At 56.8% G+C, this 15,951-nt stretch overlaps 7 protein-coding genes across 7 annotated transcripts; 3 read left to right on the forward strand and 4 right to left on the reverse strand.

Moving 5' to 3' along the window:
* Positions 1–73: 73 nt before the first annotated feature.
* Positions 74–1,192, reverse strand: H257_02478 (hypothetical protein). Its single transcript, XM_009826146.1, has 2 exons — positions 811–1,192; positions 74–763 (listed from the first exon to the last, which is right to left on the reverse strand). The coding sequence occupies exons 1-2, from the start codon at positions 1,173–1,175 to the stop codon at positions 127–129; spliced, it is 1,002 nt and encodes a 333-aa protein (XP_009824448.1). The 5' UTR covers positions 1,176–1,192; the 3' UTR covers positions 74–126.
* An 80-nt stretch (positions 1,193–1,272) lies between these two features.
* Positions 1,273–2,089, forward strand: H257_02479 (molybdenum cofactor biosynthesis protein C; the record flags this gene model as incomplete). Its single annotated transcript, XM_009826147.1, has 1 exon — positions 1,273–2,089. A coding segment is annotated over one exon (560 nt), but the record flags the coding sequence as incomplete, so codon positions are not given.
* Positions 1,276–3,578, reverse strand: H257_02480 (hypothetical protein). The gene is made up of 4 exons (XM_009826148.1): positions 3,123–3,578; positions 2,896–3,066; positions 2,720–2,852; positions 1,276–2,657 (listed from the first exon to the last, which is right to left on the reverse strand). Exons 1-4 carry the CDS (start codon positions 3,534–3,536, stop codon positions 1,876–1,878), a joined length of 1,500 nt encoding a protein of 499 aa, XP_009824450.1. The 5' UTR covers positions 3,537–3,578; the 3' UTR covers positions 1,276–1,875.
* A 67-nt stretch (positions 3,579–3,645) lies between these two features.
* On the forward strand, positions 3,646–4,935 carry H257_02481 (hypothetical protein). The gene is made up of 3 exons (XM_009826149.1): positions 3,646–3,788; positions 3,836–3,978; positions 4,039–4,935. Exons 1-3 carry the CDS (start codon positions 3,691–3,693, stop codon positions 4,230–4,232), a joined length of 435 nt encoding a protein of 144 aa, XP_009824451.1. The 5' UTR covers positions 3,646–3,690; the 3' UTR covers positions 4,233–4,935.
* Positions 4,258–4,825, reverse strand: H257_02482 (hypothetical protein; the record flags this gene model as incomplete). Its single annotated transcript, XM_009826150.1, has 2 exons — positions 4,258–4,357; positions 4,416–4,825. The coding sequence occupies 2 exons, from the start codon at positions 4,823–4,825 to the stop codon at positions 4,258–4,260; spliced, it is 510 nt and encodes a 169-aa protein (XP_009824452.1).
* A 325-nt stretch (positions 4,936–5,260) lies between the features above and the next one.
* Positions 5,261–8,712, forward strand: H257_02483 (hypothetical protein; the record flags this gene model as incomplete). The annotated part of the gene is made up of 6 exons (XM_009826151.1): positions 5,261–5,291; positions 5,343–5,402; positions 5,462–5,596; positions 5,646–5,805; positions 5,852–8,475; positions 8,534–8,712. 6 exons carry the CDS (start codon positions 5,261–5,263, stop codon positions 8,710–8,712), a joined length of 3,189 nt encoding a protein of 1,062 aa, XP_009824453.1.
* A 1,258-nt stretch (positions 8,713–9,970) lies between these two features.
* H257_02484 (hypothetical protein) lies at positions 9,971–10,558 on the reverse strand (the record flags this gene model as incomplete). The annotated part of the gene is made up of 1 exon (XM_009826152.1): positions 9,971–10,558. The coding sequence occupies exon 1, from the start codon at positions 10,541–10,543 to the stop codon at positions 9,971–9,973; it is 573 nt and encodes a 190-aa protein (XP_009824454.1). The 5' UTR covers positions 10,544–10,558.
* Between the last annotated feature and the right edge of the window lie 5,393 nt (positions 10,559–15,951).

Consider the following 15,951-nt stretch of genomic DNA (forward strand, 5'->3'; position numbering starts at 1 on the left):
ATGTTATTCTTGTGTACAGTTAGTTGCTGTGAAAATATCATTTTCCACGTCCAACAATCGTAGTAGTTGTAGTCAACGACATGTAACTATGACATACTAAGCAGTGTACTAGTATTTAACACGATATTACAATTCCGTTCGCTCGCCTTGTATGTGTGTGGGCGTGGCGGGGGCTGGAGGGGGCGGCGTCGCCTTGTCGTCGGCCACGTGCATGTCGTCTAGGACCTTGGACATGTTGGTCACTTGATGCTTGTCCTTCTTTTGCTTTTGCTGCTCGATGCGGAACTCAAGATCCGGCAAGTACTCGTCATAGTACTCGGCCGTGGCGGCTTCCACCACCTTGTAAAACTCGTCGATGCCGGCGCCCGTCGCCGCCGACACCCCCACATGGCGCAAGTTGTTGTAGAATTCCTCCAGCACAAGACTGAGCGACCGTGACAGCGTGTTCATATAGCTGTCTTCTTGGGATGCGTCCAGCGCCGCCTGGAATGCCTCAAAGTCGGTCATCCATTCCACGGCAAAGTCGTGCGTCACCACGTCGGTCTTGTTGAATACGACAATGAACGGAAGTTTCACCTTGTACAAGATACTGCAAGCGTACAGCATGTTGGACATGAACGTGTTGGGGTTGACCGTCCGCGGGGTGTCGACGACGTACACGACCACGGTGGGAAACGTCGTGGCGAGGGACTCTGTGATGATGGCACCCGACGCAGACCATGTGAACGCTTCAATTTGCCCAGGCGTGTCGACGATGACGTGGCTAACAAAGAATATGAGATGATGTGGACATGGGGATGATGGACGTACTCCAATGTAGCAGCCCGCTTTTGAATGAGTTCCACGACCTGGTCGAATCGCGTGGCGAACAGGTTCAGGGACGTCATGATTGCTCCGTTGGGACCCAATCCGTACTCGGACATCACTTGCTTGTAGTCCACCGTGTCGCGAATGTCAATGTGGGCGCCGTACGGAATCGTTTTCACGGCCGGGTCCAAATTCACAACGTACTGTCGGCTTTCCTTTTGCTTCTCCGCAGCATGGGCAGCAAGTCGATGCATGAACGTCGTCTTCCCACTTCCTGCCATACCGATCACAAGCAACGTGGTCGGCAACGGTCCACTGGTAGCCGACGGTGTCGGGGATGGTGTGGTGGCGGCTCCTGTGCTGCTCATGATATTGTTGAAATCTGAAATCCCTGCTTGATGACTGGTCGAAACCATCCTGATATCCGCATAATATCCGGATAATACCTTCCAGAAGCCAAAGTGCAAATGGCACTCGTTCGCGCGACCATTTTCTTGCTGCCTTTAGGCCGATCAGCGGGATTCCCGAGTCGGGCCAAGCATGGCCTTACCCATGTCAATAGCGACAAGCAACCCACCATGGTGGACGTCACCGACAAGGCGATCACAGACCGGACAGCAGTGGCACGCAGTATCGTTCGATTTCCCGCAGGGATCCTTGCGTCCCTACGCCAAGACGCGGAACTGATGAGCAAAAAGGGTCCTGTTCTCACCACGGCAATCTTGGCAGGTGTCATGGGTGCGAAGAAGACGAGCGACCTCATTCCCTTCTGCCACCCGTTGGCGTTGAACGACTGCAAAGTCACGTTGCACGTCCAGGACGACAACACGCTGCACATCCACTGCGCCGTCAAATGTACCGGACGCACGGGCGTCGAAATGGAAGCGCTTACGGGTGCGTCCATCGCTGCGCTGTGCGTTTATGACATGTGCAAGGCGTTATCCCACGACCTGGTCATTCAAGAAACGCGGCTGTTGGCCAAAACAGGCGGGAAAGCGCCATTTCTTCACAAAGAACCACAATAGTGTGACCATGGTTGATACGATATAAATAATACTATGCATGCTGCTACGGCCACATGGAGAGGACGCCCACGGCCACCAATAGCGCGTCTCCGATGGTCAGAACGATCTTTAAAACTTGGCCTCTGGTAGCCTCGTCTGCCACCACAAGCTGCAAATAGCTGGCACACAAGTGGCTGCCATCCAAGTGATGGATCGGAAGCGCATTGAACAGTCCTAATGTCCCCGACACATTGCCCACAAATTGCCAAAACCGCTCGATCCACGTTGGCAGGGACAGCCACACCGTCGTTGACAAGCTAGTGCTGCTTGGGCTCTTGTGTGTGGTGGTGTAGGGGGACAGATGAAGTTCCGCGTGCAGGTCCGGCGGGTAGCCATGTACCATCAGGGTAACATTGCCGCGCAGCCCAATGCGGATCAAAGTAGCCGCGTCTTGCAGTTTTGGCAACACACACGTGTACGGCGGCGGCAGTTGATTACTGTCCTCGCTTCCCGAACCACACGAATCGTCCGAGGAACAACGAGCGGTGGAGACGCCGCCGACCTGATTTCCGTCCAGACACACAAGCTTCTTCGATGGGTCGAGTTCGTTGTTGCTTTGGCCACCGTGGGCAAAACATTGCAAGGCGCTGTCTGTGTTGTCGTTGTCCACGTGGCAGCACGACGTGTCAGCAGTAGACGAGGCCAGGTCTAGGCTGGGAATGCAGTAGCCGACTGGTTTCCATGTCGCATAAGGCTGGTCCACGACCCCCGTGAGCGTTGCAATCTCGCTCTTCCACGCGGCTAAAGTTAACGTCGGCGCATGGTCCAAGGACACGACAACATTGCCTAGAAGCATGATGATTGATGAGAGCGGGTACGGAAACCATCGTCGTGACGTGAGTGTTTACCAATGTCCACAAGCCCGTCAAAGATGGAAAACTCTGGCATCGAAGTCACCGTCAGACCTTGGTGCGTGGCGTACCACGGGGACAGCAGAGACGGCAACAGCATGAGTTGCAGCATGCAGATGAGCGCCAATACCTAGTTTGAGCTAAGAAAACCCGAATTGGTCAAGTCTTCGCACCGCGTTGTGCCAAATGCCCGCGCTTTGGATCTTGATCTGGTCCATCACACCAATGTTGCAGTAGCTGTCGAAGCGGACGTACGCCCCAGGAAACACCACCGCGAAGAAGATCCCCACCGACAGCATGCGAATCTCGCACAGCGCCGCCGCCAGCGCGTGGCCAAACTCATGCTAACACATCAAATGTTGATGTTGGGAAGGATGGCATGGATATGTCCATGACGTACGAAGGAAGCTGCGAGGAAGATGGCAATCCACAAGTACCACATGGCGTCGAGTGGCATGGTCACGCCGGGAATCATCACAGACGTCGACGACAGCGGCGCCTCCACGTCAACTTGCACCACACGCCGTGCGACGAGTAACATCACGTTCCATATGAGGTACAAGGTGCTACCAACCATGAGAACAGCAGCTACGACACTGCCAGCGGTAAACCATGCCTTGAGGGCGATGGGATGCCGACGACCAAGCTGGAACACCCGCTCATTCAGCCCTGTGAATTCCTTGGATACGTAGGCCGGAAGTACGTGCAGACTGTTGCTATCTGTGGCGGCGGCATTGCCTTGTGATGAAGTGTATATCACCGAGTACGCGACGGCCCACCCGAGGACTAGCAGGAGCAGCCACCCAGACATCATTTCCCGTTTGCAGCAACATGCATTCTGATCCCAACACTACAGCAAACTAAATAAATGAATTTCGTTTAAATTGGACTCCAGTATTACTGAAACGTCCAATGACCAGCGGTGTAACCGTCGCCTCCACTGGAAAGGGTGGCAGGAGCGCGGCGCGATGTCGTTCTCCCATCTATCTCAGGCACGGGACACCAACACATCGATCAAGGAAGTCGATGTGCATCACCCCCGCACTCTCGGTCCAGGATCGTACGGGTAGGTTCAGTCGGCCCAGTTCAAGTCTCATTATGTGCTGTATGTAGGAAGCTCAATGTATGGGAAGGGAAGCCAGAGACAACGACGCGGCCGAGAACGAGCTTTGGAACGAGCGTGGAAGACGAACACCCCCGTTATTCCCACATTGAACGAGACAGCTCCATCTTGCAAGATAGCACCCTCCTTGATGGTATGATAATTGTGACGCATGCGTTCTTGGCTTGTTAACACAGAGCTTCATTTTGTTCAGAACACCGCTTGCTGCTAAAGCGCAATGAAAGAGCAATTCATTCTTCGCCCAAGAAAAGCCAAACCAAACAACAAGTGGAGCACACAAACTTCCACACGGACAAAATGGAGCCGTACATGATGAAGTTGCCACAACCGCTGGGAGACAAGCTACGGCAAAAAAGGCTCGACGGCACCACAAAGCATGATATTTAATCCGTTAAGGCTTTCAGTTCTCTCTCTAAGTTGGCACGGCCGGCCGCGGTCCATTCGTTTTGGAAACGTGGTGTGAAGTAGAGTTGATCTCGATCAAGGAACGATCGAAGGACAGCCGCACGACCCTGACGGAACTCTGCGTCACCAAAGGCAATGTACTCCAAGCGAATGTTCTTGGCATACTCGTCGTATAGGACTGTCGATCGACTCAATATGGCCAAGTCCAGGTCAAGAAAGCACCCGACGATGCGCCGGGTCTCGTCGGAGTGGCACGATGAAGGTAGTTGATGGCGAATCGTGGCTTCAATCATGGACTCCACCAAACAAATGTCTGCAGGGCCGAGAGAAGGATGGACATCATCAATGAACAAGCGAAAGGATGCAATGCTGTCCGCTTCGTTGGACTTGTTTAGCGGGTCATACACAACATCATGAAACACGATAGCCAGCACAAACAAACTTTCTAATGACGACAAGGCCAACGTCTCATGGTGCAGTTGGAACACGTCGTACATGGAGGCAATGTGCTCAAGCGCATGGTAGGCGCGGTGGGGCTCGCAGTATGCGTCTTGCGCTACTTTCCACCACGCCATTGAGCTCTCGCCAAAAAGTCGGTACCATGATTCTCTTAGTGCCATCGAGCAATGCAAAATTGGATCCGGCAGCGGAGACGTCATGTTCATGGACGAGTTGTCAAATCGTCATCATCATTATGTTTCCAGACGTTTCATACGCTTTCTGCTATCCGGATGTGTGAGCTACGACTCCTACAGTACTACAGTACTACTAGAGTCCTCCAAGTTGTGGTTCTTATTTCCAGCTATCAACCAATCCATGCTCGAGCTTGACTTTGCTATTGTAATTTGATTGGCCTTTAAAGTCCCAAATGCTTCGACAAATCGTTCGATTTTTCGCCAGCGTAGCTGTGTCCGTTCAGAAAGATCTTGCAGCCAACGCTACGATTGATCGGCTTGGCCTGCGGCGCACTAAAGCTACCAGAGGCTCCCTAGACTTGTATAGCGCCAACCATGGTGCGGCATGTGATAAAGTTCATTCGAGGTGCGTCAGTGTCCCCATCACTGTGATGATGTCTCACCTGGTTACGAACAGCCACGCTCGCAACTGTTGCTCTCCTACAACTTGTACATGACACCACCGGTCAAGACTTCGGTGCGTTGATGTGCTCTATCGCTTTTAAAAGGCTGATGGTATCATATATGGTGCTGCAGGTGGCACAGCTATTTATGAAGCTCGAAGCGATCCCCTCTTGTCCCAAGTTGCCGGGGATGTGGATGGCGAATTGGCAGAGAAACATCGACGCCTCACCGTTGTACAAACGCCACCAAGCGACCCTTTCCTTCTCGGTATGACGATCGCTATTTTGTCGTGCTTGAAGCTTACGCACATGGCCAGACAATCGGTTCTTGGGCGACGTCACGGTGGAAAGCCACCCAACATTTGGGTCGGCATCCGTATCGATTGCGTCGAGCTCCTTGTTCCACGCAGGTGCGATCGTCGCCAGTGGCGGCGTCGCCATCTCGTCCACCACGATCCCCACGTCCTCCGACGCCAGGTACACATAACCGACATATACCCCCATATCCTCATCGTGCCGATAGCGAGCTCGTGCATGTTGGCGACGTGATCCTCATCAACCAAGTGGAATTGCGCACGGTGGTCGCCGTGACTTCCTCTGCGATCACTGTAGACCGCGGCATCCAACATCCCCTTGCCGGGGCTGAAACCATCCTGGTCAAGCAAGCGATCTTTTCCACGTACGAGGACACGACACCCCTGGTGCAAGTGAATGCGTTGGGCACGACGCTTCAGTCGACGGATGCAACCACGGACACCATTGGCACGCACACGAGTGTGCGCATCCAGCACTTCTCCAGCGCCAACGCTGCCGCCACCGTCCGAGTCCCGGGCACGGTGAGCGTGACCCGAGGCAGCGACGTCGTGTTCACGTCGACGGATCTCACGGGAGTGCTCACTGTGAACCAGTACATTCGTATTGCTGGGGCCACTTACGTCGTGCACCCGACCAAGTCATTTGACGTCACGTCGTTCCACATTGATCGCGTCTATGCTGGGCCGAGCTACAACGGAGTTCCACTGTACATTGAAGGGCTTGGGGCGTCGATTGACCTGAGGGCCAGCGGGGCCGACCTGGCAGAGCACGCCACCGGAGCCGTGGAAGCCGTTTTTGTCGGTCCGACCAGTGCGAAGACGGTGGCCCTTCGCCTTGCCACCGCCGACAGCACACAATCGACAACCCCCACGGCCCGCTTACAGGTAGCAGCCACGGGCGTCACCCTTCTTGGAGGTGCCAACACCATCGCCACGGAATTTGACGGGCTCACGGTGCGCGCGGCCTCGTTTGTGAACGTTGCCGCCGGGACGGATGAGCTGAGCAAGCAAGGAGGCGCCATTGTGCTCCAAACTGGCGACTCGACATCGTCCACCCAACAACTTTCAGGCGGCGCCCTGCAGCTCCGCACAGGTATCAGCGCGCATTCTGATTCGTCGTCTGGAGCCGTGTCCGTCGCGTCTGGACAAAACAGCGCGCATTCTGGATCCGTCGAGTTGAGGTCTGGCACGGCTGGTTTAAATAGCGGGAGCGTCGTCATTGGGACGGGCGGCAGCACCGCCGCTGCGAATGTGGGGGGGGTCACTGTGAAGACAGGCGTGGCGACGACTGGCAACGGCGGGGACGTCGCGATCTCAACGGCGGATCTAACCACTGGTGCGAAAGCCGGCGATGTGTCCGTGTCTGGTGGAAAAAGCACGTTGGCCCAAGCTGGTGGCGTTACAATCGCCGGTGGTGACGGCAACGTTGGCGGCAATGTTCAGTTGAGTGCTGGCGCCACTTCGCTGGGCACGTCCATCGGTGGAAAGGTCGCAGTAGCCGGTGGAAATAGCGCTGGCACTGGAGGTGACGTGGCCGTGTCAGCTGGAAACGCCCTCGCCACTGGTGTGGGTGGTAAGGTCACCTTTTCAAGTGGCACGAGTGCCACTGGCGCAAGTGGAGATGTTACTGCATCCAGTGCCGACGCCCCCACCACGGGCAACGTTGTGGTGACCTCCGGAGCGGCGGCAGCAGGCGCATCGGGCTCGGTGTCGATTTTGGCGGGTGCTGCCACTGGTGGGGTGTCAGGTGGCATCACCGTCTCCATCAAGACGAGCAACACTGGAACTGGAGGAGAAATCAAACTTCGTGGTGGAAACTCGGTGGTCGGGGGGCCGATTTCCCTGTTCTCTGGTACTTCTACTGCCGGTGCATCAGGTAGCGTCACTGTGGCCAGCAGTGCGTCCACAGGTGGAAATTCTGGGAGTGTCACCATCTCGACAGGGGCTTCCACTGGAGGCACGGGTGGTGCCATTACTGGCACCGTCGGAGGTGGCGTTCTTGGTGGTGGTGGCGCTGTGACGTTTACTGCTGGAGCTAGTGCCGTTGGAGCGGGAGGCAAGGGCTCCGTCGTTGGTGGCGCGGGCACGGTCGGTGGCAATGTCGAGTTGACAGGCGGTGCAGGAACATCAACAAACGGAGGCAACGTTGTGTTGACAACTGGAGCTGCCGCTGCGGCCTCTACCAGCGGCAGTGTTACTGTGAGCTCTGCACCTGCAACCACAAGTGGCTCGATTCAGTTGAAGTCTGGAACCGGATCTGGCGGCCCTGGTGGTGCTATTGTGCTATCCGTGGGCACCGGAAGTATGGGAACTGGCGGCGCCATCACTGCAACGAGCGGTGCGGGTGTCGCGGGAGGCCCAGTAGCTATTTCAAGTGGAGCATCCACTGCTGGAGCATCTGGCACCGCGACAATTGCCACTGCAGCATCTACTGGCGGTGATTCCGGTGCTATCTCGATTTCCTCTGGTGCGGCGACTGGCGGCACTGGTGGTGGAGTTGCATTGACGGTTGGCAACGGTGCAGCTGGCGTTGGAGGTATAATTGCTTTGACTTCGGGAGCTAGCACTGCCAGCACTGGCGGCAAAACTTCAGTGGCTGGCGGCCTCGGTACCGTTGGCGGCAACGTTGAGCTGACTGGAGGCGCTGGTTCGTCTACAACCGGCGGTGCCATTGCGCTGTTGAGTGGTGCGGGAGCAGCCTCGTCTACGTCTGGCGCCGTGACGATTACCACTCCATCTGGAAGTACAAGCGGGGCCGTTCAGTTGAAGACTGGCTCTGGAACCGGAGGGACTGGAGGTTCCATTCAGCTGTCGGTCGGTGGTGGGTCCACTGGTACTGGTGGGTCAGTTGCTGCGACTAGTGGTGCAGGAGTCGTGGGTGGTCCAATCAGCCTCACTAGCGGCGCATCCACTGCAGGCGTATCTGGCACTGTGTCGATTGGATCTGGTAGCTCAGTTGGAGGCGACACTGGTGCCATCGCTATCTCCACAGGTGCTGCCACTGGTGGCACAGGTGGTGCCATTACTGGTACCGTCGGAAGCGGGGTTCTTGGTGCTGGTGGCGCCGTAGCATTTACGGCTGGAACAAGCTCCGCCGCATCAGGTGGTCGTGTGGCAATCACTGGTGGTACTGGTACCGTCGGGGGAAACGTAGCTCTGACAGCAGGTGCGGCTACTTCGACCAATGGCGGCAATATTGTCTTGCTCAGTGGTGTGGGCGTTGCCGCAGCGTTGAGTGGATCCATTGCCCTAAACACCCCTAATGATGCCACCAGTGGCGCGATTCAATTGTCCACTGGATCTGGCACTGCAGGGCCTGGCGGGAACATTGACCTGCTCGTGGGTGTTGGCGCTATCGGAGCTGGCGGTGCCATTACTTTAAGCGGTGGATCTGGTGTTGTTGGTGGATCAGTGGCATTGACCAGTGGTGTTTCGACCGCTGGAAATTCTGGCACGATTTCTATTGCGAGTGGTGCTGCCGCGGGTGGTAATTCTGGTATAGTTACCATCTCGGGGGGAGCGGCTACCGGCGGCACAGCTGGCGGCGTTCGTGTGTCGGTTGGCAATGGAGTCGGTGCTGGAGGCGACATCACCTTTGTGTCTGGTTTGAGTTCCACCTCGACTGGCAGTAAAGTCTCAGCAACAAGTGGCACGGGCACAAGCGGCGGCAACGTCGAACTCAACGGCGGTGTTGGATCGACCAACAACGGAGGTAACGTACTTCTCACTAGCGGTGCGGCGGCTACCGGATTTACGAGTGGAAATGCCGTGCTAAGCACTGCTGCCAGCACAACTAGCGGTGCTGTCCAACTTTCTTCAGGCATATCAACCAACGGTCCCAGTGGTTCGATTGTATTGTCAGTTGGCACTGCTAGCGCTACAGGCGGTGCTGTCACAGTCAACAGTGGCAATGGTGTCAATGGCGGTGCTGTGTCCATCACCTCTGGAACCGCAAGCAGCGGCATTTCTGGAGCTATTTCCATTGGTTCCGGTACTTCTGCAGGGGGCACATCTGGAGCAGTATCGATTTCTACTGCCGCCGCCACGGGAGGAACCGGAGGTGCAATCAGTGTTACAGTCGGCAATGGTGTTTTGGGCAATGGTGGAGCCATCACATTCACGGCGGGTGCCAGTTCCGTGGCCACTGGAGGCAAGGCATCCGTCATCGGCGGTACCGGACTGGTTGGTGGTAATGTGGAATTGACTGGAGGCGCGGGAACAGCCACCCTCGGCGGCAATGTCAACCTCTTGTCCGGCGCAGGAGCCTCGACCTCCGTGAGCGGTACTGTGACTATCAGCACTGCGGGCGGCAGCACGAGTGGATTGATTCAGTTGAAGACTGGCGCTGGAACTGCCGGACCGGGAGGTGCGATCAACTTGTCGGTTGGTGCCGGGACCACGGGCACTGGTGGTACCGTGACAGTGACTGGAGGAGCTGGCGTCGTTGGCGGCCCCATTTCGTTGACCAGTGGTACTTCGACGGCGGGGGCATCTGGGACCGTCACCATCGGTTCGAGCGCTTCCACTGGTGGTAGCGCTGGTGCGGTGTCGATTAACAGTGGATCTTCAACGTCGGGTGGTACTGGTGGCAGTATTTCTGCTACTGTGGGAAGCGGTATAGTAGGCGTTGGTGGAGTCATTTCATTGACTGCTGGCGCTAGCAGCGTCGCTGCTGGTGGCAAAACATTTATCACCGGCGGAGCCGGTACACTTGGCGGGAATGTCGAGTTGACAGGAGGTGCAGGCTCTGCCGGTGGTGGTGGGAACGTCATGCTGCTAAGTGGCGTTGGTACTGGCCCAGCGGTGAGCGGAGATGTTGTTTTGAGCTCTGCAACCGACAGTACAAGTGGCATGATTTTGCTGAATTCGGGCACCGCGACAGGCGGCGCCGGAGGAAGCATTCATGCGTCTGTTGGCGCTGGAACCACCGGAACCGGAGGAGATATCAGCCTTTCAAGTGGAAATGCAGTGAACGGTGGTGCTGTCAACGTGATCAGTGGCAGCTCCACTGCGGGAACATCGGGCGGTGTATCCATCAAATCTAGCCTTTCTGCTGGCGGAAATTCTGGCACATTATCACTAAACACTGGAGTTGCCACGGGTGGCCAAGGCGGGGCTATCACTTTATCCGTGGGCGATGGGGACACGACGACTGGTGGTGCCATCACTCTGATCGCCGGTCTCAGCTTAGCAGGGACGGGTGGTAAAGTTTCTCTCACCGGAGGAGTTGGTACAGTCGGTGGTCGCATGGATGTCAGTGGCGGCGACGCGTCGTCTGGTGCTGGCGGCAACGTGAACATAAAGAGTGGGGCGGGAATTGCCACCACCCCTAGTGGGGCTGTCACGTTATCCACGGCTAGCGGCATCACCAGTGGTTCCATCTCTCTCACGTCTGGCACTGGAAGCACTGGACCGGGCGGCGTCATTCAATTCTCCGTTGGTGCTTCAACTACGTCGACCGGAGGTGCACTACTTGCCTCAAGCGGGAACGGTGTAGCCGGCGGTGTCTTGACATTAAAGAGCGGTGGATCGACTGCCGGAGCTTCAGGCGCTGTTTCCATTGCCTCCAGTGCCTCCGTCGGTGGTAATTCTGGAGGAATTTCCGTCGCGTCTGGAGCTGCAACCGGTGGTACTGGTGGCGACATTTCTGTAACAGTTGGCAATGGAGCGACTGGCGTTGGTGGGGCGATTACGTTGACTGCTGGAGCTAGTGCCGATCAAGTGGGCGGAAAAAGTTCCGTTGTGGGTGGTGCTGGAACTACGGTGGGCGGCAACGTCGAGCTTTTAGGAGGTACCGGACAAACGATTGGAGGGAACATTGCGCTTTCTGGCGGTAGTGGAGGTACTGGCGCTGGTGGAAATATCGCTCTCACCAGCGGTACTAGTACAACTCTTGGAAGTACGGGCGGTGTATCTGTGAGTACTGCTAATGGAGTTTCAAGTGGAACCATCCAACTCAGTTCAGGAACGTCCAGTAATGGCCCGAGTGGACCTATTCGATTGTCCGTTGGCACAGGATCAACGGGCACTGGTGGTGCCATTTCCTTGTCCAGTGGGGCCGCAGTAGCGGGTGGGAGTATTTCGTTGACTAGCGGAGCGTCCACAGCTGGTACCTCTGGTGCTGTCATCATTTCTACAGCTGCCGCCGTCGGTGGCACTTCCGGTGCGATTCAATTTGCCACCGGTCTATCCACCACTGCTGGAACGGGTGGCGATATCACTGCGACGGTTGGCAACGGTGTCTTGAGCAATGGCGGAGCCATCACATTCACGGCGGGTGCCAGTTCCGTGGCCACTGGAGGCAAGGCATCCGTCATCGGCGGTACCGGACTGGTTGGTGGTAATGTGGAATTGACTGGAGGCGCGGGAACAGCCACCCTCGGCGGCAATGTCAACCTCTTGTCCGGCGCAGGAGCCTCGACCTCCGTGAGCGGTACTGTGACTATCAGCACTGCGGGCGGCAGCACGAGTGGATTGATTCAGTTGAAGACTGGCGCTGGAACTGCCGGACCGGGAGGTGCGATCAACTTGTCGGTTGGTGCCGGGACCACGGGCACTGGTGGTACCGTGACAGTGACTGGAGGAGCTGGCGTCGTTGGCGGCCCCATTTCGTTGACCAGTGGTACTTCGACGGCGGGGGCATCTGGGACCGTCACCATCGGTTCGAGCGCTTCCACTGGTGGTAGCGCTGGTGCGGTGTCGATTAACAGTGGATCTTCAACGTCGGGTGGTACTGGTGGCGGTATTTCTGCTACTGTGGGAAGCGGCGTGGTGGGTGCTGGTGGCGCAGTTACTCTTACTGCTGGTACGAGTAGTGTTGCTGCCGGTGGTCTGTCGACATTGGTGGGCGGAACTGGTACCGTGGGTGGTATTGCCCAGTTGACTGGCGGTGCTGGCACAGCTGGAGCGGGTGGAAACGTTGTCTTGTTATCTGGAGTCGGAGCAAGTCCAGCCCTTAGCGGAGATGTCGTATTGAGCGCTGCGGTTGCAGCTACCAGCGGATTGATTGTCTTGTCGACTGGTGCTGCCAGTACCGGTGCTGGTGGGAGTATCCGAGCGTTTGTTGGTGCCGGAACTACCGGAGCTGGAGGCGACATTACTCTGTCCAGTGGAAACTCTGCCGTGGGCGGAGTGTTGAGCCTTACAAGTGGTGGTTCAAGTGCTGGTGCTTCGGGAGCTGTATCAGTGAAATCTAGTGTGTCTACTGGAGGCGATTCAGGTTCCATCGGGCTCAGCTCTGGAGTATCCACTGGTGGCAAAGGCGGCGCGATTAGTATATCTGTCGGCGCTGGCAATACTGGGGCAGGTGGTGATGTCGCCGTGACGTCTGGACAAAGCTCAGCTGCAGCTGGTGGTAAACTTGCATTGACAGCTGGTGGTGGTTTAACCGGTGGTCAAGTTCAAGTCGTCGGAGGCTCTGGTTCCGCTGGCAACGGCGGTGGAATTGATCTCACAACTGGTGCAGCAGGTGGCACGACATCAACTAGTGGCGACATTTCGGCGACCACAGTCAGCGGAACCACGAGCGGCGCTATCTTTCTCACCACAGGGGATGCGTCGGCAGGTCCCGGGGGCTCCATCAGTCTTGCTGTGGGAGTTGCGACGCTTGGTACTGGTGGAACAGTGTCCATTAATAGCGGAAAAGGTGTTGTTGGTGGTGTGTTGAGTGCTACTAGTGGTTTGTCCACTGGTGGCGCGTCAGGTGCAGTCAACGTTGCCTCCAGCGCTTCCATAGGCGGGAATTCTGGCGTCGTGACGATTGCCTCTGGCGCGGCTACTGGAGGCACCAGTGGCGGTGTGGCTATCTCAAGCGGCAACGGCGCAACGGGCATTGGCGGATCCATCTCGTTAACTGCGGGGGCAAGTGCGGATCAATTTGGCGGCAAAACGTCGTTGGTTGGTGGCAGTGGCACTACCGTGGGCGGCAATGTTGAAGTGGTCGGGGGTGCTGGTCAAACAAGTGGTGGAAATCTGGTTTTTACTGGGGGCACTGGATCCTCTGGTACAGGCGGGAATATCGTTCTTACTTCTGGTTTGAGCTCGTCGCTGGGGTTCACTGGCAGTGTATCAGTCAATTCGGCTGCTGGAGTTACCAGTGGTGCCGTTCAAGTTACGACAGGAACCGCTTCGAATGGTCCTGTGGGAGCGATTCGCTTAACAGTTGGGGCTGGCACTGTTGGCACAGGAGGTTCAGTCTCCTTGTCTAGTGGTGCAGCGGCCATGGGAGGTGCAGTTACAGTAACCAGCGGTGCATCTACTGCTGGTGCATCTGGATCGGTTACGTTGTCATCTGCAGGAGCCACTGGCGGTTCGACTGGTGGCGTTCGTTTTTCCACTGGCACTTCAGCTTCAAGTGGCAGCGGCGGCGACATCACTGGTCTTGTTGGAAACGGTGTAGCCGGTGTTGGTGGTGCTGTTACGTTTACAAGTGGCGTTAGCACTGCTTCGACAGGTGGCAAGAGTTCTATCATTGGAGGACTAGGAACGGTGGGTGGCAACGTTGAATTGACAGGCGGGGCTGGGTCTTCTTCCACTGGCGGTAACATCAACTTATTGACCGGTGTGGGTGCCGCCAACTCTGTGAGCGGCTCGGTGTCCGTGAGCACCGGAGGAAGCAGCACAAGTGGGCTCATTCAATTGAAGTCTGGTGCTGGTACTGCAGGACCTGGCGGCACGATCAGTTTAATCGTTGGCGCTGGAACTACTGGTACTGGTGGGAGCATTGCTCTCACTAGTGGAGCTGGTGTTGTCGGTGGAGGCATTGGCTTGACGACCGGAACTTCCACAAACGGCGTGTCGGGCTCAGCATCCATTGGAACGAGTGCTGCAACGGGTGGTGCATCGGGAGCTGTGACCATCACAACCGGCAGCTCCACTGCGGGAGGGACTGGAGGCGGAATCTCCGCTGTTGTGGGCAATGGCGTCGTTGGTGCCGGAGGACCGATATCTCTCACAGCCGGTGCTAGCTCTGCAAGCACTGGTGGAAAGGTCTCCGTGACGAGTGGAGTTGGTACCGTTGGAGGCAATATTGAACTTACCGGCGGTTCTGGCTCGAATGCAATTGGTGGCGGTATCTTACTGTCAAGCGGTGCTGGCGCATCAGCCTCGACAAGTGGTGCCGTCACCATTGCGACTGTAGCGAGCAGTAATTCGGGTGCATTGCTGCTTCAAACTGGACAAGGAAGCGGTGGAACCGCCGGAGCCATCGGATTGTCCGCTGGTTCGTCAAGTACCGGGTCCGGAAGCGCAGTCAGTGTCAAGAGCGGCGACGGAGTGGCAGGTGGCGCAGTTCAAGTTTCGAGCGGTGCTTCGTCCGCCGGGGTGTCCGGGGGTATATTCCTTTCGTCAACTACGTCTGCTGGTGGCAACTCTGGCGCTGTATCCCTTGTGAGTGGTGTGGCTGCCGGCGGCAAAGGAGGTGATGTAACCGGCACGGTCGGCAATGGCGACACCGGAAATGGTGGTAGTATTGTGCTGACCGCAGGGGCTAGTAGCGCCGCCACTGGAGGAAAGTCAAGTGTTATTGGTGGTTCCGGGAGCGTTGGTGGAAATGTTGAATTGACTGGTGGAGCTGGTTCCACGACTAATGGAGGAAGCGTCGTTCTCGTCAGTGGCGTTGGATCGTCCACAAGTGGCAATTTCAATGCTGGCACGGCCGCCAGCACTACCTCGGGCTCGATTTCCCTTTCAACGGGAGCAGCATCCAGTGGGGTAAGTGGTGGAATTGGACTGTCCGTTGGTAGTGGCACCGCTGGAATTGGCGGTGGAGTTACTCTCTCCAGCGGATCATCTGTCACTGGGGGTGCCGTGTCAGTTACAAGTGGCAGTGCCAGCGGTGGCTCCTCTGGTGCAATTTCATTGTCCACTAGCTCTGCAGTGGGTGACAATGGTGGCGATATCTCCTTGTTATCTGGACAATCCACCAGTGGTGGCACTGGTGGCGGTATTGTGGCTACGGTGGGCAATGGTGTCACAGGCACCGGTGGATCCATTACACTTACAGCTGGACTCAGCTCGTCAGCGAATGGGGGAGACATCACTGAGGTCGGCGGCGTTGGCTCAATCGGAGGCAATGTCGTGGTGATTGGTGGCTTAGGCAACGTTGGCGTCGGTGGCAATGTGGCTGTGAGTGGGGGTGTCAGTGGCTCTGCAACTGGAGGTACCGTGACGCTGACGAGTGGCGTCGGAAGCACCACCGGCCGAGTTAACCTCAGGACAGCCAATGGAGTTGCCAGTGGAGCATTGCAACTCTCGACGGGAACTAGCTCATCCGGACCTGGTGGTGCCATTACAATGAGTGTTGGCGTGG

This window comes from Aphanomyces astaci (assembly GCF_000520075.1).
Source record: "Aphanomyces astaci strain APO3 unplaced genomic scaffold supercont1.4, whole genome shotgun sequence".
In the NCBI taxonomy this organism is placed as follows: Eukaryota; Oomycota; class Saprolegniomycetes; order Saprolegniales; family Verrucalvaceae; genus Aphanomyces; species Aphanomyces astaci.